We start from the raw sequence: 24,948 nt of genomic DNA on the forward strand, positions 1-24,948 counted from the left end.
GGCATCAGCCTAGCTCACAGCAACTTCAAACTCCTGGGCTCAAACAATCCTGCTGCCTCAGCCTCCCGAGTAGCTGGGACTACAGGCACGCGCCACTATGCCCAGCAAATTTTTTCTACATATATTAGTTGTCCAATTAATTTCTTTCTATTTATAGTAGAGATAGGGTCTCGCTCTTGCTCAGGCTGGTTTCGAACTCCTGACCTGGAGCAATCCGCCCGCCTCGGCCTCCCAGAGTGCTAGGATTATAGGCATGAGCCACTGGGCCCGGCCGTTATTTATTTTCTTGATCATGTTGTATTCCCTTTACATTGTGCCCTGTACTTGCTTTCTAAGTTTGATGCCTTGTTACCTCTATAGTCTGCTTGACATTTCTGCCTTCCAAGATTACATTCCTTTTACCAGTTCTACCTTGATGCCCCAGTCCAGATGTGCAATCCTAAATCTCAGAATGTTGCCAGTTCTCAGACTCTTCAATGTTGGACTTTGTCCTCTTATCTGGGCATTGGCCATCACCTCTTTTGGGTGTCCTTGACATTGGGCCCTCCTTCCTGAAAACCACAATTGTCTATCTGGGTAGACTTCCTTATACCATATGTGATTGGTTATGTCCACATAACTACATAGCTCTTGAAGAGGTTTGGAGTATACCATCCCAAAATATGCCACTTTGAAGGATCATTTATATATATTTTATATTTATATATGTATCTATGTTACCACAGTTTGCCCCCCCTAAAATCCTAAGCCTTATTTCCTCATCTTGTCACTTAAAAAAAAAAAAAAACTTAGCGTTCTTTGTTAAGATGCTGTATAAGCTCAAGTTCTAACTACCTCTTTGAGTTGCTCATATCTGAATGTTCCAGTGAGCATGCATGCTACACACATTAATAAACTTCTTTTGATTTTCTCTTGTTAATCTGTCTTTTGTCAATCAAATTTACATGGCCCCAGCCAATGAACCCAAGATGAGTAGAGGAAAAGATTTTTTCTTCCCTAACCTCTCAAATATAAAATAAGAAGCTAGGAAAGTTGTGAGCAGAAATATATTTATCTTTTATAAGTTTGCATTGTATGATCTTATATCAATGCTTTGAAGATAAATTTTTCTCTTTAGGGTAGAGAGAGAAAAAAGTCTCTTGATTCAGTAATACTTTTTCCAAGTGAAAAGTTAAAAGAAAATGATCTAAAAAATAACATGGCCATGATGATAATGCTTCATTGCAACTGCCATTTTTCATGTAAAGAACACATACTTAAAATAGTAATTCCATCATTTTATCAACTTTAGATAAATGCTAATTATTTAAACTGCCAATGAGCAAAGGCAATTAAATAAAATGTTCTATGTTAATGAAAGAATGAAGGGTTTTTGGTCATTTCAATTATTTGTATTCAGATTTAACTTGCAGCTTAGTGTATCATAGAAAATTAATAGACGTATAAAGTGAAGAAATAGCGCCATTCTGTTATTGATAATACATACTCTTGTCATTTTATCACTCATTAAATCAAGCATATATAAATGTAATGAATTTTATGCTTATAACTTTATTATATACTTATATACTCTGAAATATACAAGAATTTCTGTGATATTTGATTATATTATGGGCCTCCAAATATTTTTCCTTGGAAACAAGAATAAAACTAGCAGTTATAACATTTGTGTTAACAAATTTTGTGAAATGTTACACATTTTTCAACAAAATACTAAGTTGTTATGTAAAACCCCTGGTAAATATATGTCTGTCTCTTGCTATCACAAAAGATCATGAAAAATACCGAATTATGACAAGAATTTGCAGGCAACAGAAAAAAAGATCAAAGAAATGCCAAATTAAGAAGCAAGCAACATCAAATTTTAAACATAATTTTTCTACCAACAAAGATTGATATGTGATCAGAAAGATGCTCACTATCTTCTGATATGGTCAATTCCCTAAGTTCTCTGAGGAAATAGAGATAATGTCTTCTTCACCAAATCCTGAATGCCTGCTATCAAATCTTGAGTGTTATGTACAACACACACACTATTAAAATTGATCAATGAAAGGGTAATAAATTCATTATTTTGTTACTTTTTATACTTTTCTTCAGGTATTTTAGTGCAATAAAGCTAATTTAGTGAGATAAAGTTATTTTTTTTAATGCCTTTATCATTTAACAAAACAGTGAATTAGATAGATTCATTGTCTGGCAAAGCCTTATATTAATTTTCATTTCAACTGAATTGAAGAAAAATTTCTACAATTAAGATAAGCAAGTAGCAGCAAGAGTGGGATGGCAGTCCTAGCAGTAAATGAAAGCTTGCCTGGTCATACTTTATTTCTCTATGGTCCTACTTTTGTTGACTTTTTTTGGATTTTAATTATATCTTTATTTGGATGTGCTTCTTATACCATAAAATTTCACCCTTTTAAAGTGTAAAATGCCATGGGTTTCAAATATTCACTGTTATGCAATGATTACCACTACTTAATTTTAGAACTGCAAAAGAAATGCTATACCTATAAGCAGTAACTACCTATTCCTCTTCTCTCTCACCCCTTAACAGCCACTAATCTATTTTCTGTTTGTGGATTTACCTATTCTGGACCTTTCATATAAGTGGAATCATATCATATGTAGTCTATGTGACAGGCTTTTTTTGCTTAGCATTGTGGTTCATGTATACTGTGGCATATATCAGTACTTCATTCCTTTTTATGGCTGAATAATATTCCATTGTATGGATATACTACATTTTATTTATCCATTCCCAGATGATGGACATTGGGTTATTTTAATTTCTTGGCCATTATGAATAATGTTGTCATGAACATTCATGCACAAGTTTTTGTATTGACATATATTTTCATTTTTCTTCGCTATATACCTATAAGTAAAATTGCAATGTCATATGGTAACTCCATATTTAATATTTGGAGGCATTGCCAAACTGTTTTCCAAAGTGGCAGCACCAGTTTATATTCCCACTAGTCATGAATGAGGGTTCCAATTTCTCCAATTCTTCATTAATACGCATTATTCTCTTTTTAATTTTAGCCATCGTGGTGGGGGTGAAGTGATATCTCTTTGTAGTTCTGACTTGCATTTTCCCAATGACTAAGGATGTTAACCTTTTTGTGTGTGTGTTTATTGGCTATTTGTATGTCTTCTTCAGGGGTCAAAAATTACCTGTCAGTTAAAATGTACATTATTTGGGTGATAGGTACACTAAAAGCCTTGACTTTACCACTATACAATTTATCCATTTAACAAAAAATCACTTGTACCTCCTAAATCTATTGAGAATAAAAAAGAATGAAATACCTAGGAATAAATTTAACAGAAGTATAATACTTATACACTGAAAACCATATAACATTGCTAAAAGAAATTAGAGAAGATCTAAATAAGTGGAAATATATTCCATGTTCATGAATTGGAATAGTAGAATAATTAATAATAATAATTAATTTGGAATAATCCCAAATTAATCTACAGCAGTGCAATCCCTATTTAAATCCCAGAGGGCTTTTGTTTTTTTGGCAGAAATTGACAGGGTGGTCCTAAAATTTGTACAGTTTTACAAGAGAACTATAATAGCCAAAACAACTTTGAATAAGAAGAATGAATTTGAAGAACTCACACATTCTCCATTTAAAAACTTACTGCAAAGCTACAGTAATCAGGACTCTGTGGTATTAGACATATGAATTAATGGAATAGAATTGAAAATCCAGAATTAAACCCTCACATTTATGGTCAAATTATTTCAGTCAAGGGTGCCAAGACAATTCATTGACTTTTCTAATAGTAAATCTTTGTAAAACACTTGTAAACTTTGTAAAACACTTCCTTAGTATATAAGCTAACTTTCTGCTGTACGATGTATATACATGATGTTGGTCTTTAAGATACTCAAATAAGAAAAGAAAATTTCTGGGCTGTGATCTGTTGTTATAAAGAAATAATTATTAGGAGGACTTTAGAATTTAAACACATAAAGATTCACCTCTTTTATATACATTTCCCCTTCTCTTGTGAAAGAAAATGAGATCTACTCTTCTAACTCACTACAATGTCATTATTTAATCAAGTGTTTCTAAGTTTTTATCTTTTTTAAGGTTTTTTTTTCTAACAAATAATTGAGACTAGCTTAATTGAATTTTCTAAATGATCAGATATCTTGATAACAAAGTACAAGTAAGTAAATAAAATACTTTGCAGAATATATTTGGCAAAATGAGAGGGCCTAGTGATTAGAACTCAGATATCATGTGATTAAAATCAATTAACACAAATTTATTCAATTAAACAGTCATTCTTTCATTATGAGCACCTTCTTTGGACTAAAAGTTGAACTAGTTACAAGGGCTTCAAGGACAATAAAATCTAGTTCCCGCCTCAAAAGAACTTACAGTCTATTGGGAAAGGGATGTGAAAACAAATGAAAAGCACCAGACTTAAACTTCAACATGGAGTTATAAAGTGCATAAATAAAGGGCCACACATATAAAATATCTGGAGGACTCAGAGCAAATTCACAGAAAAGGTAACAGATGACCTGAAAATTACAGCATGAGTAGAAATGTGGCAACCATTAAAATACAGGTAGGTGGTCCAAACAATGGAAAAATCCTGTACTGGAATTGGGGATGAGTGATGAGTAATGACACATTGAGGGTGAGATTGGGCTTAGTGGAAAAGAGAGTAGGCAAATATAAGTCTGGACATGTAGGCAGGAGCCACATCATGGAGGACCTTACAGGCAAGGCAAATGAGCTTCAAGTTCACCTAGCAAATGATGAGGAGCCATGAGCAAAGTTCTGAAAAGATCATACTAGAAAGAAGGTGAATGTAAGTGAGAGTCATTAGGAGTAGGACTTCAGCAAGGAGACTATTAAAATAGCCAGGAGAAATACCAAAACTAAGATGTAGCTCTGGGGATGAAATAAAGAACACAGTTAAGAAGATATTGGTATGGTAGAATTAACAGTGCTTGATTATTGAAGGGAGATGGAGATAGCAGTTGGCATCCATAGATTAAATTTCTAAACAATAATCTCCCTATAGCAACTGAAATGACATAGCCAACCAATACAATTATTATTGATCTGTATAATAAATTATATTATCAAGGAATATGTCTGATAATATATATCAGCACAAGAAAAATGGTATTCATACTTATTAAGCTACTGGGTGGGTTATAGGTACATTAGTATTAATATACATAGGCATATTGAAATCACTGGTGAGGATTCCTGGGATATAGTTAGACTGTTTAAAATTTGCCCTGAGGTGTTTGAACCTGATTTGATTTTCTTGAGTTGAGATTGCTGTAAACTCAGGAAATCAATAATAAGTATAATCATTGTCAAGCTCCGATGACACTCTGGTTCACAAAGTGAATTTTTGCCCTGTAGTAACCATACTAAATGAAGGCAGCCGATATCTGGGCAGAGGACTGGGGAAGGAGTTATTTGATTATGCAGTAAAGAACAGTGATAATGCTCACTGAAAGGGACTTCCACACCTCCAGGAGCATGAAAAGATGCAAATACTTAATAAAGAATGCACAGTAGAGAAAGGGTTTTATAATAAATGTTCATGTCTGGGAAGTTTAAAGCACTAGCTGGATAGTAATGTGTGGGAATGAATGGAGGAAAGTGGGATCTCATGCATTAAAAACAAAACAACAGAACTCCTCAAGTGTAAAGGAAGAAAGTTTAACTTCCTTTCTTTCTTCCACCTTAATTAGATCAGGCTTGTATATACTGTGTGAGTGGGTTCCTTGGTTGGGTTTATACCAGGTGAAAATAAAAATGTTACTAAGCTATTAATATTAATATTATCTTTAATACTATGACCCCAGACAACAGAGGAAGAAACTACAATTGCAGAAGTGTTCTTGTATTTAATAGTCATTTCACTGATAAACAGTTATCCCAGGGGTCATTTAAGATGCTAACTCAACTAGAAAAACTCATGAATCCAATTCACTGTTTCCTTTTATAGCTCAAACATGAAGAAAGAATGTGAAAGTCTAAGTATTATGATCTTACACAAATGACTATGATACTGATAATGATAGGTCTTGTTCCAAGGACTAGGGACTTTGCTGATAATTCTATTTCTTTATGGGACCATGGGGGAAAAAAGAACAAGAGATAATGTAAACACTGAGATCTCATTAATTAACTGAAGGGAATATTGCCAATACCACAATGCCAGGCTATAATTCTTTTCTTTTCTAATTATAATTTCCTTAATTTCATGACTCCATTCATGATGGAAATGGCCTATTGACTTATTTTCCTAAACATTTAATGACATATAAAAATGCTTACAATATAATGTCAGATGAAAAAGAATACTTATGCAAGGTATATATATGCCAAGATTTTAATACAGAACTCATATTGATTTCATTTTTCTAATCATATACTATTTTATAATTAAGAATTAATGTTATATAATGAAAATGTTTTATGTATAATCTTTATATTGGTTATATATAGTACATAATGAAAATATTTTGAAATATATTATCAATTTTCCAAAATAGAAATTGTAAAAAAAATCAAATAATCAATCTGCATCTATTTTGGAAGAAATCTTTTCATTAATGACAAATCTTATGTCTACTTCCAAAATATTTTGTGTTCTATGTTGCATTTACAAACATAATAAAATAAGTAGCTCATACACATTTTTAAATAAGCAACATTATCAAAAAAGTGCCCATACAAGTAAACCTGTATTCAGCTCACTCATTTTAAAAATGTTGCCATATAAGTTTTCTAATGAAATCTTTACATTTTGCAGTAATATAATATAAATATATATATATATATATAAACAAAGTAGTGTATGTTAGAATAAAAATGGACTGATGAGAAAATTAGCCTATTTAATAAAATCTGTGGACACTGTATTTAGACCAAGGATTTTCTTCTAAAAAATTCAAAATCATACCCATTCACATGAAATCACCTACAAGTTCAAAAGAACAGACAGAGGAGGAATGGACTCATGGCTAGAAAGATAGAACCCAAACCTGTATTTCTCCTAACACCTTATCTCTTTTCCCATATTCTAGAGGTTAATTCTCTCCAAGAGACTCTACCTCCCTGGACAAGAAATTTGTATACTTTCCCTTATATTTATCTGTCTTTCAAGAATTTACATTAGCTACCACAAGTTAGGGAGTACTTCCTTTCAGGGGATGACATGTAGAGTCATAAAAGGACTCATATAGAAATACAAAGTACCAAAATAAAATTGGATAATTTTTTTATGCTTTTTTTTTTTGAGACAGTCTTGCTCTGTTGCTCTGAGTAAAGTGCAGTGGCATCATCATAGCTCATGCAACCTCAAACTACTGAGCTCAAGAAATCCTCTTGCCTCAGCCTCCTGAGTAGCTGGGACTACAGGTGTGGACCACCATACCCAGCTGATTTTTCTATTTTTAGTAGAGATGGGGGTGCACTCTTGGTCAGGCTGGTCTTGATCTCTTTGGCCTCCAGCAATATTTTCACCTTAGCCTCCCAGAATGCTAGAATTACAGGAGTGAAATATGGCACTTTGCCCTACGATTTTGATCTATAAATTAGAAGCACCCTAGTCCTTGGACTTATCAGTGGAAGTCTTAGAGTAAGTAAAAGTAAAAGTGTTAAGATTATTCTGGTATTTACTGATTTACTTTTCCTAAAACCATTTAATAATGGTATTGAAGAATAAATAATAAGATATTCATCCTGAAATAAAAGAATTATAATGGGAACTATAAAAAATATGGAAAAATATACACATGGTTATAATGACAATTTAAAAGATAGTATACATTTTAATTTTAAATAATAACATTGTCTTAAGTTCCAAAAGTTTGATTCAGCATCTTCAAATTAGTAATAAAATATAGTATTTGTAATTTTTTCTAGGTTGCGTTTTATTTAAAATTTGATTATACTTTGGAGGAAAATATGTTTAAGTTAATTAGGTATTTTCCTCCTAATAAAGATTTTTCAAATATATTTTAAGTTAAAACTAAACTACTAGATGGAGTCTATTATCTCTCTATGTGCAAAGGAATAAAATTTCCTTCATATTACTTATTTTAAAAAATTAATGTGGATATAAGATATTTTCAAATTCTAGCAAGTTATTTTTCTTGCTAAAAGAAAATAATTGTCTTTTTTTCATCAGAAAATTGATGGAAATAGGCTATTTTTTCTTCATAGTCCCTATGAAGGCACTCAATCTTTATTTCTAAATCTTCTTCTAAGGGAAAACAAATCAAATTTTCCCATTATCCTGCTACAACATCAAAAACAAAACTTGATGCCCCATTGAAGCAATTAGGTAAACATTATAATCATAATAGAAAAATTTTTTCCACATATAAAGGCAGAGGATGTTTACGTTTATAAAGTCTCCAGTTAGACTAATACTCATTAAAAGCAGGTGGTAATGACCTGTGAAATGTAAATATTGCCCAAGCACTAAGCTATTTCCTAAACTGTAGTGATAATTTGGTTTGTAGAAAATGGATTTAATGAGAATGTATCAGGCATTAAAAATTTGTTTAGAATAGTATAGTATAAACCTACCTGGTCTGACAAGGTAGCCTTTAGCCATATTTCTCTACGGAGCAAATGTGACAAATCTGAATTATTTGTGGTGTCAAATACACACCAACTTTTAAATACTTAGTAGAAAAAAGAATGTAAAATATCTCATTCATGATTTTTATACTGATCACCCATTTAAAGAATATTATTTTTTTATTCAGTGGTTTAAATGAAACAAATTAGTAACATTTATTTTTACCTGTCTTTTGGGGGGTATGTTTTATAGACAACTATTAATGTATGTGCCCTGTGCTAGATTTTCATTGGCAACGTCAGCATAAATAAAATGTTACATAAAAATGTACCCTTTTTTTAGAGTTATATATTAATTTAGTGTCTAGGTATAAACTAGGACTTAAAAATGATAAATGTGATTATTCATTAGTCTTGAGCTTTAAAGAGTGAGTAAGCTATGGAGAGATTTTTGTGTGATGTAAACATTCAAATAACACCAGATATCAGAAACCATCATGATGAAGAGTAATGATATATTAGTAGGTAAGATCAGAAGGATAACTACTAAATATCTTCTTTTCAGCCTCTAATTTCTCCTATATATGGCACTAATTAACTTTAGAGAAATCCCTACATCATAGTACCCTAGTGATAGTTATAATACTTTTTGAGGTACTTGGATGAAAGTGTAATATCACACATATAAAATTGGTTCAGAGAATTATTAATAGAATTGCTTGCATAGTAGCTTTCATATGTCTTTAATGTTAGATAATTAAACTGAAGTTGGACCCAGAGGACTTAGTATTTATGCAATACTACTTAGAAAAACAAAAACTGATCTTAAAGTGGGTGTTCATACCGTCATAAATCCATCCAGCAAACCTGAATCGGGTTTTGGAGGTGCCTGCAACCGTTCCATTGACCATTTTTCAATGATGGAGGAGACTTGCGTATTTTCTGTATTTAATATTCTGAACCCTGTCATATTGACACCACTGTATCGATAGGGTTCTACATCAAGAGCGAAGAGGTCCTGAAAGACAAAATTCTTTGTGTTATTATCAACAGAGTATATTCACAAGTATGTATTATTGAAATAGTCACTCTTATTTCTCTTAGGTCACTTAACATTGTTGTATCTCAAGTGATCACTAATCACCAAGATTCAAATAGACTATCCTCATGATTTGGCAATTCAAATATCCATGCTCTGAACATAAACATGGTCATATACATCATATTTTAAATCCATGAATGGAATAATATGCTCTTGTATAACTTACATTTAAGATTTACATTAGCTTTCTTCTCCATGTTAACGATAGCTTCTCTTAAAATTTACGCATTAATATTTTATTTTAAACTAACAGGTATTTTTTCTATGTCCTTCTTTGACCAGTTATTGACATTTTTTGGTTTTGTTTTGCCAGTTATTATTTAAGGGGCAAATCATAAAATATGGTTTTTAACTCTTGAAAACGACATGAAAGCTAAGGGGGAAAACATAAAGAACATTGGCATTTTGGGTTGCTGAAACCTTTCTGTTCCTTTTTCTTATGTCTTACCCAGCAACTTCACCATAATAAATACCTTATTAGTGCCGCCTTTTCCAGTCTGTATATAGTGAGAGCTCTTGCTCTGCCCTGTGGTTTTCTCAGGAGATAAAAGGCCAAAGCTATCATGGGAGTTGGATGTCATCATTAGAACATGTAATATGTGAGACTTTTAATTTTTTTCTAGCTGGCATAGCTGACTCTCAGATCTTATGGACGATATTAAGAACCAAGGCAAGATTGATGCCATTGGTCCTATGCATAGCTTGCTTCAAACTCATACAGCTACACAGGCAAGATAATAGAAATAAAATTTAATGGAAAGCAACTGACATTGGCCTGAGCTATGCTCTGTGCTATGAAAAATATAAGGAATTTTTAGGTTTTGCTTTTTCAATGTTTATAGTCTAGCCAAGGAGATAAGATATCCATAGGGTAAATTAATAATGGAGGGCAATATATGCTAAGAAGTGAAAGAGTAGAAATAATGAGTGCAATAAGAATCAGAAACAAGGCAGAGAACTTTAAAGTTTTGTAGTCACAGAAAACTTCACAGTACAGATGGGATCTGAGCTGTGGTGGGACTTAAAACATGCTACCCAAATATGGCACTTTGGCATATTATGTTAAGCTGAAGGAAACCGAGAAAAACAGACATAAGAGGGTCTGACCTCCCACCTTTTCCCCTTGAAGTGAGCCATAAAATAATGCTCTGATCTGCCTCCATTGAAGAACCCTAATTCCAGAAGGTTCCTGCCCTATACCTGGAGGCCAAGAAGAATCTGAAAAAACTAGTCTTGCTAAGTTCCCCCTGTTTATTGTCATTAAATCATACTCCCTTTCATACAATCATATTTCTACATAACTGTCCACTCTTTATCAAACCAAAGTATAAACATTGATTTCCTTATTTCTTTAGGTCTTCATTTCTGAAGTGTTCTATGTCACATAAAATTTATATTAAAGAAATGTATATAGTTTCTCCTGTTAATCTGTCTTTTGTTATAAGGGTCTCAGACATGAACCTCAAGACAAGTGAGGAAAAGAAATCTTTTCTCCTCTACAGCTGCCGTTAAAGAACAACCAGGCTAATGATAGGCAAAAAGAGCATTCAAAATGTGAGTAAAGACACAAAAATTAGAAAATATAAAACCTATTCAGGAGACTGATCTACACCAGTTTGGTTGTAGATGATAGTTCATAAAGGGGAATAATAGCAAAAGAAAAATGGGAACATTTGGTTAGAATCGAAGTATAAAAGGCCTTCAATTGTAGAATAATAAAGTTTATTTATCCTAACCTAGTTTTTTTTATTCCTTTTTCCTAATTAAGAGATACTTTTGATTTTCCCTAAATCTTACAATTGTGGCAGAGCTGAGTTGTAACAGAATTGAAATGTAATTTGCTGATGACTGAAGGTTCTTACTCTCTCTGATCTAAACTAAATTTCTAACAAGCTGCAAAAAGTGGCTTGGTAGGAAGTGATATAGTGATGTAGCAGAGTGAGCCTTGGTTTTTATCAGTGAAATACAACCTACTTCAAGAAGAATCTCCACTAGAGGAAGAGTTGTCATCACAGGAAACTACTGTAAACAATTAAATTTGAGTAATTTGATCTGGTAGCTTTCAAGACTCTTAGAAACTAGAAGACTAATTGAAAGACTTTTGAGTTAACAGAGAAAGAATTGGTTAAACTGGTCATTGTAGGAATGGCGAATATAGATGCTAGAGACTCTATGGAGGAAAAATCAGTAGAATTTTTTTGGTGATACAAGAGTTAGAGAAAATGGAAATTTTTAAGGAAATCAGAAGAGAGGTCTATTTAGAGTACAATGAATTAAGATTTAAATATTTTGAAATTATCTAAGTGCCACAATATTTAGAGTTGTTCTGTAGCATACATTCAGGAATATCATATATGGACATTAAGACCTCGTTTGAACAAAGGTGATAACTGAAACTCTAAATACAAGCCAGTTCTGATGAAAATAATTGAAGAGAAAACAAGAAAATAGGATAAAAGTCTAAACCTGGAGATATTCTTATGTTTTGGGATGAGCGAGAAAAAATTAGTGAAAGAGACAGAGAGCTGTGTCACAGAGGAAGAAAAACCAAGATAATGTATTGATAAACAAATAGAGCTAAGAGTAAATAGATTTGATAAAAGATTATAGGCAGATTTTCAGATATAACACGGAAAAATTGTGTGGTTGGTATGTGAAGACAAAATACAAAGGGAAAACTCAATTTGCTGATTACAAATTAAGGTATACTGGCTTTTTAAAAAGTTGAACTAAATATTGGCAAAAACAGGACAGAAAAGTTAATCTACTGAGGGGCAGCTTCAATAAAACTGATTTTCTAAAAGTGAATAGAGAGATAACAACAAAAGAATTTGTGCTTTTCTAAAACGTTGATTTCTCAGCAAACTAACTTCAAAATCCATTATATTCTGAAAGTTCTCTAAAGCAATTTAAAAATAAGATATATGCTATTTTGAATTGATATCTGAAATGATATTATTTTAAAATTATCAGCTTCCCACCAAGAATTATTAGTTCTCTGTGATAATTTTTTCTAGGTTTTATAAAAATAAAATAAAGTATAATTATAAAGGTGTCATTCATTATATTACTTCTCACTGAAAAACTTATTTTCATTTGAAAAAGTCATAATAATAAAATTTAGAGCATTATCCTTATGTTTTAATAAATTACTTACCAGAGTGGTAAAAATATAATGATAGTATTCTGTCATCATTCCCATAGCTAATGCCTAAGAAATAAAAAAATAAAAATATTACGCATTATATGAAATACATTATGTCAACAAGACAAGTGAGAACAAAATGGTAGGATGTGATGAAGAATCAGCCTATAATATTCATGATACATCAAAATTTGGTTAAGCTAAATCTTTTCCCAGTAGTTAAAGAAGATTAGTGGTTACTGAAGGAATATCTGAACCAATTCTCTAGATAGAAAAACTATTAGTTGAATGTTTGCAATTGTAAAGCTTATGGCTTTACACATTAAAGAAGGAATTACATTTGACACAAAAGCTGAAATTAGCCCATCTTAGTTCATTATAGTTGTAATGTCTTCACTACAAACGCCCTAATGAGGAAAACCATTTTATTTCAATGAAAAATATTATTCAATTAGGAAAAAAGTATTGCAAAGTACAATCCCAACAGACCTTTTTTGTTTTTAGCACTTTATAGACATTTCTTAGCATTAATGAAGGAAATGTAAATCACCATTCCTATGAAAAAGTACACATAATTAAAAACTGTTTTCTGAATAAACAATAAATAAACTGAACCACTAATGAACTCTTCTACAGTCCTCATCAATTTTAGACTATTAATTTTAAAATAAGGACTTTTGAATTAGAACTTCTATGATAAATGTCCATGTTATTTTCTTCTCTGAAAATAGAAAATGCTTTTGAATTAACTGCTTATCAATAAATAGCAGTTGGCAATGATGATCGAAAGATGATTCCTGTTGAGCTGACTGAAGAGCTTAGTAGTAAAATTATTCTCAGGTGCATCTAACAGTCTTCAACAAACCACTAACTATGTAAACTAGTTTACTGAGTAGCAGTCCCAGCTACATCCTATGTGTTCAATGTACAAGAAAAGCATCATGCTCGTAGGTCAGCATTACTCAATTAGGATAAAATTTGTAGTTCTACAACATGAGCTGTTCAATTAAAAAGGAAGAGAGATTTGTGAAAATGTTTGGAACATATAAAATATATAAAAGAAGGGGAAAACATTGATTAATGAAGGGTGACATCAAAGAATAGAGAAGAGGAAGAAATTTTAGGAATCGAATTACTAAATAATCTTTCATGAACAGATAATAAGTACATAAGCCAATAACATTTTGATAAAGTTTTCATCTTAAGCAAAATAAGACAAAATTTCCCTTATTAAATATAAAAAAATTACAAGATTATCTCTGTAGGAAGCATTCATTGCTCCTGGTGAATATGTGCAGAAGGCTTCCTATCTCCAGAACCACTCAATTACAGCTCAGTATTATTTTTATCAATTTTTTTTTTTAGAAATATAGATAAAGATAATTGAAAGAAATAGTGATTCAGATGTATAACTATAAATAACACTTATATAATGCCTAGAATGTGTTAGGTACCATTTTAAGCACATTGCATATTTAAGCCTTACAAAAACCCTCTGAAGTAAGTCCTATCATTATGTTCAGTTTACAGGTGAGGAAACTAGGACATAATAAAAATGAATAAATTGTCTAGCAATGTGAGACAGTGAATAAGCATGAACTCCAGATCTCTAACTTTTGGAGTTTGGATTAGCATATAACCTATGCCATTTTTATTTAGAATCTATGAATTCTAAAATGTTTGCCTTTTTCCTCTGTGACGATTTGAAAACCTGAATATCTCTGGTTGGTACATAAAACTGTGCATTAATGGTAGGGGCAGGAGGGAGTTGAAGAGATGGTATAGGAGAGGGTGGCTTGCTTCTGACATGTGCATTCTGCTCTGGCTACAGGTTTCTTCATCACCTTGAGAAGAAATCTATAAGGGATAACTGGGGTCTGTTTGTGGCTTTCATTGACCTTCTCTCAGCCTTGAAAACAAGAATCACTTATGGACTATGATGTATGATCTAGAAAAAGCTAAAAGTAGAATAGAAGAAGCTAGTTATTTTTGATTAAGTATCTATACTGTGACCTTACAAAAATGAACAACAGAAATACTCTCTTGAAAGATTAGTTAATAATTTCCAGTGGGATTAAGAAAAATAGAACTTGCTCTGAACCTTCTTTTAATTATAACATTTCTTGCTGCTACTTTTGAATGACTTGTATGCACACCTCAAACCATATTAAAGAGAAGAAAAGACAAAACCCTATCTTCTTATGTACAAATAATATGTGTGGCTTTAATGGAAAATTGGTCGTGTTATAACATCTCTCCTAAAAAAAAACACCAGGGATCCATTTTTTAAAAATCAAAATATTAAAAATCTCTAATATTAAACCAACATAGTGCTTATAATGCTACATGACAAATTAACACATGTAGTTATCTAGGTGTATAATTTGCAACCAGTTTATCTTTCAGGGCATATCGAGCAATTATACTGCTCAAGGTTAAAAATGGGGGGAGGGCTCTGTATATATTTCTTCAATTATTATTTTATTTTATTAATACTTCTTCCTGCTATAGGAGTTTATTTGCATCTGTTTTTACATTTTCCCAGGTTAAAGTTTTTTTTATTTTACACTCTCTGATCTAAACTTTGAAGTTCTTGATTACTTTTTTTTTTTTTTCTATAATAGAATGTCCTTGTGAGGTTTTACTTCAGAGCATCTTGGCTCTGCCCCAGGGTATTTTCTTTGATAAATCTGGATGCAGGTGGAATCATCTGCTATTGAGGCATGCACACCAATTAGTGTACTTTACTTGCCTCAGAGGAAATCTAGTCATCCCAAACTCCACTCACTTTTAACGTTTTCAGGAAGGAAAACATCAAATTCATTGTTGCTCAATATTAAAATCTCAGTTAGTTTAGGTAAATAAGTTAAATAAATTATACAAACAAATAAACAAATGAGGATAACCTGATTATCCATCCTTGTTCTGGTTAATCCTAATATTCACTCTTGAAAGGCCAGACTAGCTGAAAGCTCATCTATTTTTGCTCTTCAATTCCTATATTGTATCTTGGGAGTTTCAACATGAGCCAATGTTGAGGAATCTCAAAAAAATTTTATATGTCACAAAGTAGATCCCTACTGCTTCCTTTATTATAAGGAAGCTATTTGCTTTCTTCTTGAATTTGGTTTCTAGAATAACTGGCAAACTCAAATGTGAGACAAATGCTCTCTGGGACCAAATAAGTTAAAATAAATTAAAAATAACATCACCATGTATGAGGTAAGCCTGTGTTACATGACCTCAGAGTATGCATTCTATATAATAATGTCACTCTGACTGCCTCTTAATTTCATATTCTCATTTGACTTTTGCTCCAATATTTCATCTACTAAACTTGTTAAAATTTTATAATTGTTTTCTGTTGTGTGTATATATATATATATATATATAGTTATCTTAGTTCAGTTTTATTTTGTAAACAGAGCAGATTATACATAAGAAAGCAAATATAAAATAATAGCTACATCCCATAGAAGATGGAATGCAAATTCTATTATTAAAGGTGATAGATATTCTCACCTTCCAGATAGCAAAATAAGTCAAAATTAATTCCTTTGAAAATAGGTAACTGTTTATTTTCATACATGTTAGAAGCCTAGAGAAAGAAAACCAAAGCTCTGTCACTGAAATAGTAGAGTGTTATTCACTCTAAGAGTAAAGAAAAGGTCTCCTTTCCCAGTCTGTGTATTCTAAATGTGATCAAGAATTATATAAAAATTATATTTAAAAAAATCCTGACTCTAGATTTTAGTGGTTATTTTATTGCATCATTTTATTCCATATCAAAAAACACAAACAAAAAACCCTGCTATGCTTCAATACCCAAATATATATAAAAAAAGGACAGTTTTCCAAATCCAATTAAATATTTTACTGTTGAAATCAACATTTATATTGGAATATTGGACAAACATCTACTTAATAAACTAATCATGTTATAACATGCATTTACTATTGGTAGTTATATTTAATCAGATATAATTGACATCTGAATCTACATAACTCTCCAGTAGCAATATTTTATCCTATATGAGATAGGTTTTGAAATAGTTGACTAGTCCTAAGCCACCGTGTTGCCAGCCAAATGTGCATAAAAGAAATTATAAAGCAAAACCCAAAGGTCTACATTAAAATCTAAGATCTACTATTACATAGTAAGTACATGGCTTTATACTGGTCATTTAACCTCTAACTTCAGTTTCCTCATCTGTAAGATATGGACTAACAACAATTTATGTTTTCCAGTTTACTGTTTGGTCTGGATAGTGTTGATATAATACTAAGGGGTTATATTGCTATAAATAATTTTGTTTGATTCATTTAGAAGTATCTTTTAAGGGAGGTAATGCTTTATTTTGGAATGAATACTTGTTAACATCACTAGATAGGATATGAATCCTTCTGTTATTTTCTTGCTACTTGGCACTGGTTAAGTTACTCAATTATTCTGGGACCCGGTTTCTTTGTCTGCAAAGTAGAGATAGAACCTACTTCTTTTGGTTATGGTGATGATGAAATAAGATCAAGTATGTAAGGTGCCTTGCAATAGCAAGTAAATGATAAGCCTATTATAACTTTTTTCTATTGGTTGATGGTAATGGATGAGCTGCTCAGTTGCTGACTCTTGGTTTCTTCCCTCATTTCAGTAAAAAACAAAAATAACTATTTCATTAATCAGTAATCTCATTTATAAATACTATTGCAATCACTTGAAAATAACCTCAAACTTCAAATAATTTGTTTTTAAGATCAATATTTATATTACTTTTCTTCTAAGACAATTAGTTAAAAGCAATTGTCAGACTATCATAAAATTACATCATGGTGACCTCTCTAATTCTTTAATTAAATGAATAACAATAACATTTTGATTTCAAAAGCATACTTTAAGTGCAAGTTTATGAAGAATCTAAGAATTTAAGCAAAGATTAAATAAAGATTACCTGTTTTAAAATGCCTGCTGCCATTTCATGGCTACAGTCAAAGATTACATGGAACTCCTTGCCTCTTTTCATTTCTTTTAGTAAGGGTTTTGCATCCTTTGTATCAGCAGGTAGTTGACGGATTTTAAGTCGAAGGTTGTACCTGGATGGAGCTTTGATGAGCTCTTGCAAACGAATGAGACCTTTAATTAAAAAGGAAAACAATTGCACAAATATTAGAGATAAAGTGAGCCATAGAATCACAAATACTCATTCCAATGCATGATTTCCTTGACCATGTATCATGGTGCAAACATTGAAATTCCTATTTTGACATAATTCCAGAGCCTTCATTTTTTTGTTAAATAATAATTTCTTAAATTCTTTAAGGTATTTTTCAAATTATGAAAAAAACATATGATGAAAAGTTAATATAAAAAATTATATATATAAAAGTATATGAAGTAAAATAATCTCCCTCTACACGCCAATTTTACTCCCCCATGGGTTGTCACTATTGATGGCTTGAAATGTTCTTACATAATACTTTCTGTGCATTTACAATAAAGTTTTGTTTTGTTTTGTATTTTATATTTATAGCTGTTTTGTGACAATATCTTAGAGGTCCTTGTAGGTATGTAATTATTATTCTAGTTTGTCTTTAATGAACACTATGTTTTATCATGCATATAATTTATGTTGACTATTTATTATCATTCAAAACTCTAGTTATTTCTTTTTTGTCATCATTTACAAGTAATGCTCTGGTGAATAACCTGTACATGTAATTTTGTATATGTTTAAGAATGAAATAAATAACTTTTCTTAATCAAGTAGGCTTTAAATAGCCTGGATTATAATTAATTACTTAAGGAAATAAAACTAACTTTTTGGTGTTATTTTCTAAGTATAACATTAATTTCAGAAGTAAATACAACTGCAGATATTAATAAAGTATTCTTTTCTGTTTCAAAATATATCAAATTAATGAATGTATTTTTAGTAGGTCACAAAATTGTGATGCATTTTAAAATACCAGATACAATCATTGAGTTTATTCCTTTATACAATCTTCAAGAAATTAAATTCACTTAAGAATTGATATAAAAGCCCCACTATATAAAAGCGTATGAAAGAAAAAAAAAGATCAGCCAATTCTATTGTAGCTTACATCAAATTAAGCAATTTCTTTTTTTCCCTCTATTCTTTCTTCTTGTTTGTCTTTCTTCCTTTCCCATCTCATCTCTATATTTCTCTCTATTTCAACCTCCTCTGAAATACTACCTTCATCAATATTAGTATGCCAAATAATAATACAGCAAATATTTATAAATAACTAATCTGGAACATAAATACACACACACTCTTTCTCTCTATATATATGTATGTATATGTGCATGTTTACTTAATACTATTTGGAGACAGGAATAAAAATATACCTTTTAGGAATAAAAATATACCATGTATTAAAATTACATGTAAGATGCTGAGAATAATAATATAATTCTAGAAATTTTTAATTCAATTTTTAAATAAATAATATTCTTACATGTAATGTCATATGCACATTTGTGACATAATAGTAAAACTGACAATTTGATGAATTTTCAATATTTTTACTCTCAACTAAGATACATAATTAAAAAAATATGTGAATTTATCAATAGAGTGAAGAAACAATATACAGAATGGGAGAAACTATTTGCAAGCTATATATCTGACAATAGTTATAATAATATCCAGAATATATAAAGAATTCAAACAACTCAATAACAAAAAAAGAAATAACCCAATTAAAAAATGAACAAAAGATATTAATAGACATTTTTCAAAAGAAGACATACAAATGGCCAACAGGTATTTGAAAAAATGCTAACATCACTAATCATTAGGGAAATACAAATTAAAACCACAATGAGATATTACCTTGCTCTGGTTAGAATGGCTATTATCAAAAAGAAAAATGATAACAGTGTTGGTGAGGATTTGGAGAAAAGGGAACACTTATACACTGTTAGTGTGGTTGTAAATTTGTATAGCTATCATGGAAAACATTATGGAACTTTCTCAAAAAATTAAAAATACAACTACCATATGATCCAGCAACCCCACTGTGGGTATAAAGCCAAAATAAATAAAATCACTATATCAAAAAGATATCTGTACTCCCATACTTATTGCAGTACTATTGACAGCAGCTAAGATATGGAATCAACCTAAGTATCCAACAATGGATGAATAGATAAGGAAAATGTCAGTATGTGTATAAATACAGACATATGCACCACATTAAAAAAGAATGAAATTCTGTTATTTGCAATGACTTGGATGAATCTGGAGGACATTATATTAAGTGAAATAGGCCAGACACGGAAAAATAAATACCACATATTCTCACTCATTGGTGGATTCTAAAAAGAGTTGATCACATAAAATAGTGAGCAGAACAGTGGTTACCAGAAATTGGGGATGGAAGGGGAAGTGGGAGATGAAAAAAGGATGGTCATTGGGTACAAAGTTACAATTAGAGAGAAAGAATAAGTGCTGATGTCTTATTGCACCGAAGGATGACTGTAGTCAACAATAAGGTATGATACATCTCAAAATATAATAGCTAGAAGAGAGGATTTTTGTATGTTCCCACCACAAAGAAATGATAAATGTTTGAGGTGACAGATATGCTTATTATCTTGATTTGATTATAACACAATGTATACACGTATCAGAAGATCATTAATATATCATACACTATATATGTAAAATTATATATCAATTAAAAATAAAAATAAAAAATATGTGAATTCACAAATATACTTAGTATGTTTTGCTTTAAACCACGTTGTACCATAAAGTTTATTTTATCATAAGTTATTTTAGAATTTTGCCATTTAAAATTCTACAAATAAAAAAATAAAATTCTACAAATAACAATTGCATGCATTGCACAATATACTACTATTGTCACATTTTGTTTTATAAATTTAAATATTTATTAACTATAGTAAAATAAATACTACATAATTTATATTAAGTATATCCACTAAACACACTACAATCCATTCTAGGGAATTAACATGTGTTTAATGAGTATGAGTGTTAACACTGAGCTGTACAAAAGTGAAAATAAATATTTGGATTTGTAACACCTGTTTAAATATAATAGTGCTTAAAGAGCTATGACATTGACCAAAACATATATTGAAAACTATACATTTCTTTGCATATGGGAGTTCTCTGCTACTAAATTAGAATAAAGTCTAAAAGGTGGTAATATTGCTTAACTATGTTTTATAAATAAAGAAGAGTATTCTTGAAGTAAGGCAGTGGTTCCTTAACTTTGGAAGGTATGACAATAATCTGTGGAGCTAGTTATAGTCTAAACAACTGATTAAAAATCTTCAGGGGATAGTTCTTATGCATGTATGTTTTTAACAATCTTCTCAAGTGATTTTCTTCATCATAAAATAATGAAGGCAATTTCCAAAGATAAGCCTGGTTTCAAGAAAGTGTCATATAACAGCTTGTCTTTGCACTACCTTTTCACAGTAGGCATACAGGATAGTAACTATATTATACTAACTAGTAGCACAAGACAATAAAATAATTCAAAGAATTACTCCTAGCTTCTTAAAGAAAAGTGAGTCAGAAAATCATAACTACATCTGACTATAGGAAAAGAAAAAAAAATTAATTTACTCATGCATCTAATAAATATGTATAAATTCTTACCATAAGTCAAGCATTGTTTTAGACATTGAATACACGCGTATACAATGAAAGACAAAAATAAACAATGTTCCTGCCCACACAACACTAAAAATATACAGTAGATAAAAGGTTATTAAGCAAGCAATTACAAATGAAGAGTGTCAAATAATATGATAGGAAATGGTAGGGAAATTGAAGGAAGTACAGATTGTTGAAGATCATCTAACAGGATCATCTAACCAGAATGGGAGGATTCAGGGAAATTATCCCAAATGAGATGACATTTAAGTTAATTCCAGAATAAAAAAGAAACAGCAGAAGGAATAGATAGAAGAAATAACAGGTTTTTTGCACTGGCATGGAGGTGAGGAAGAAGGGCAAAGGATCTTAAAAAACAAGGAAGAATTAGTGACAAATGCAATTGCAGAAGTGGGAATGGGGCAGCTTAAGAAGCCCTTTTCATTTTAAAGAGTCAAGGTTTTAATTAATGTAAGAGCTGTGGAAAGTGCTCACTTGGAATATGTATGCCAAAAGAATCACTCAGATTATAAATGACAGACCAGAAGAGCTAAAACTGCAGAAAGAAATAGGCAGACACTAATTGTAATAATGCAGGAAAGGTAAGATGTATACTCAGGGCAAGAGGACAGGGTAAGAAAAAAATTGATGGAGTGGAAAGATATTTATAAGAAAGGATCCAGAGTACTTTGAGTCAGAAAAGTTTCTCAGATTTCTCTGTTGGGCAACTGGATTGAGAGGGTGCTTTAAGTGAGTGTGAGATCATGGAAGGATCACACCAATTGAGTCAAAATGAGATGAGTAATCAGCTATGTCAAAGGATGCTAACAGACAAATAAATTTCAGTAAACACTTCCTAAAAAGTAGATTGCTGTGCCACCAGTGGGAGGGAGGTAAAATATAGACCCCTCCCCACCCAATCATCTTCATGTATTTACATGATATAGCTTAGCATACATCCTAATCATGTCTAATATCCTTTTATCAACCTCTCTCTAACCTATTATCAGTAACAGATCCATGGGACACCATACTTTCCATATGTATTAAACGAGAGTTTTATCTAGATCAACAGTTTTCAAAGTATGCTCCATAAACCTTTGCACCCTTTCAGGAGAGTCCTGAGACTCAGCTATTTTTACAATACTATTAAGAGGTTATTTGTTTTTTTTAACTTTCATTCTCTCACACATGTGCAACTGAGTGCTCCAGAGGTTACAAGACACGTGCCATCACTATACATTGAATAAAGAACCAAATACTAAGATCTAGCTGTCTCCCATTAAACCAAATGTTAAAGAGACTTAGAAGAATATAAAACAATGCTAATCTTTCCACTAAATTTTTTGTGTTGGAAAATATAAGTACTTTTCATAAAAACATACTATTTATGTGACCAGGTTATGGGTTTATTATTATTGTTAAATAATTACATATTTTAAGTGTTCTAATATTATTGCTAATATGGTAAATATCAATAAAAATAGCACATATTACAAATGTTTTAGACATCCTCAATAATTATTAAGAATGTAAAGTGCTACTAAAACCAAAATGTCTAAGAATTGTTAATTTAGATTATCCCTAAATATTTCCTATCCTGAATTTCTACTCTCATAAAATTCTTTATATAAATACAGACTGATCAAATACCAGCATTAGCTGAATAAAGAAAATAAACCTACTTTTGGCCTACTTACTTCACAGCATTTTGGGGAGATTTAGTCTATCATAGGATGGGTATTGGATTTGAAATGCAGTTCAAAAATCTATAATCTGTAGCATTGTGAAAAGCATTATATTCCTCTTGGTTTTTATTTCTTCTTCTTTGTAATAGGGTAAAACCATCTATGTATTAACATATAAAATAACAGAAAATAAACTGGCAGTATATTAGACTCTCAATAAGTGGTTTGTCATTGTTGGTATATTGGCTAACGTGGGAGGAATATCATATTTTTAAAAAATGTGCTGGTTATTATATGTGTTCTTGGAAGATATTTTGACACTGATTTAGATAGAAAATATAACATCTAAATTTAAAAGAATATTTTAAGAGATTAACTCATTACCAAAGGAAAAGGAGCTATATACTTAGAAATTAGCTCAGCAGTTTTGAATTGAATAAGCTCAACTGACTCAAAAATAGAAATTTTCTGAAGGATAACATCCACAAATAGTATTTGTAGAGTTCATCCTAAGTATAAATACTGCAAAGTATTTTCAAGACTCTTAAGAGCTCATGTGGATAGTCCATTGAGCCATCAGGTACAATAAATGTTTACTTATTCTCTTCACACATATATATCCCTGCTGGCATTAATGTAACAGATTTCAGTTTGCTAGCTTCCCTGGGGAATAATATTGAAGAGTGAAAAAGTGAAAAAAAGAACTGCTGCCATCTCTTCCTTGAGAATCTGAGTGAAATATTGTCTTCATTCATTTATTCAACACATCTTTTCTGCATGTCTACTATATGCAAGACACTCTTTCATAGATAAATACAATGATTGGAATAATGCTATTCATTCAGTCTTCAACTGCAAAAGATACAATTTGACTTTGGCATTTTTAATACACAAGTAGTTTCTATAATGCTTTCCACATTGAATTTTTAAGTAAAAATGGTTCACCATTTCAATCAGACTGAAGAAATCTGTTTGAATACTGGAAGTAGAACCATGAGAGCTGTTTGATTACTGGAAGTAGAACCATGATTTTTTAAATTCTTTTTGCTATCACCTTCTGCAACAGGTGCTTAGAGTCTTCTCTAGGCTTCTACATCTCCGTTTCCCTGTCCCATGATATTGTTTCTCATTTTTCCATAATTTCGTTCTTGATTCTTTGCTTTCCTTATTTCCTGACATTTAGATACAAATCTCTCTCTGAATTCTATTATTTAGAACACCTTGGAAGAATGGGGGAGAGTTGACAAAGTGAAAGATGCATTCCTTGGCCTGGGCAAAGAGTTTAAGAAGAAGTCCCCAAAGGCAATCACAGCAGCAACAAAAATAAATAAATGGGACATGATCAAACTACAGAGCTTCTGCACAGCCAAAGAAATAGTCATGAAAGTAAACAGACAACCTACAGAATGGGAGAAAATTTTTGCATCCTATGCATCCGATAACGGACTGATAACTAGAATATACTTAGAACTCACGAAAATCAGGAAGAAAAAATCAAATAACCCCATTAAAAAGTGGGCAAAGGACTTGAACAGAAATTTTTCTAAAGAAGACAGAAGAATGGCCAACAAACATATGAAGAAATGCTCAACATCTCTAATCATCAGGGAAATGCAAATCAAAACCACAATGAGATATCACTTAACCCCAGTGAGAATGGCCTTTATCAAAAAATCTCCAAACAATAAATGCTGGCGTGGTTGCGGAGAGAGAGGAACACTCCTACACTGCTGGTGGGACTGCAAACTAGTTCAACCTCTGTGGAAAG

General features: G+C 31.3%; 1 protein-coding gene across 3 annotated transcripts in view; it reads right to left on the reverse strand.

The window, feature by feature from the left end:
- GRIK2 (glutamate ionotropic receptor kainate type subunit 2) overlaps window positions 1-24,948 on the reverse strand; it is a 616,372-nt gene that overhangs the window by 323,835 nt on the left and 267,589 nt on the right. For all 3 annotated transcript variants that reach the window (XM_020287070.2, XM_076003095.1, XM_076003096.1), the window contains 3 exons: window positions 17,788-17,969; window positions 12,854-12,907; window positions 9,439-9,612 (listed from right to left, as the gene is read on the reverse strand). In XM_020287070.2, coding sequence (XP_020142659.2) covers window positions 9,439-9,612; window positions 12,854-12,907; window positions 17,788-17,969 — 410 coding nt within the window. The remainder of the gene's footprint in view (window positions 1-9,438; window positions 9,613-12,853; window positions 12,908-17,787; window positions 17,970-24,948) is intronic.

The sequence above is a fragment of the Microcebus murinus genome, chromosome 5 (assembly GCF_040939455.1).
Source record: "Microcebus murinus isolate Inina chromosome 5, M.murinus_Inina_mat1.0, whole genome shotgun sequence".
NCBI classification, from domain to species: domain Eukaryota; kingdom Metazoa; phylum Chordata; class Mammalia; order Primates; family Cheirogaleidae; genus Microcebus; species Microcebus murinus.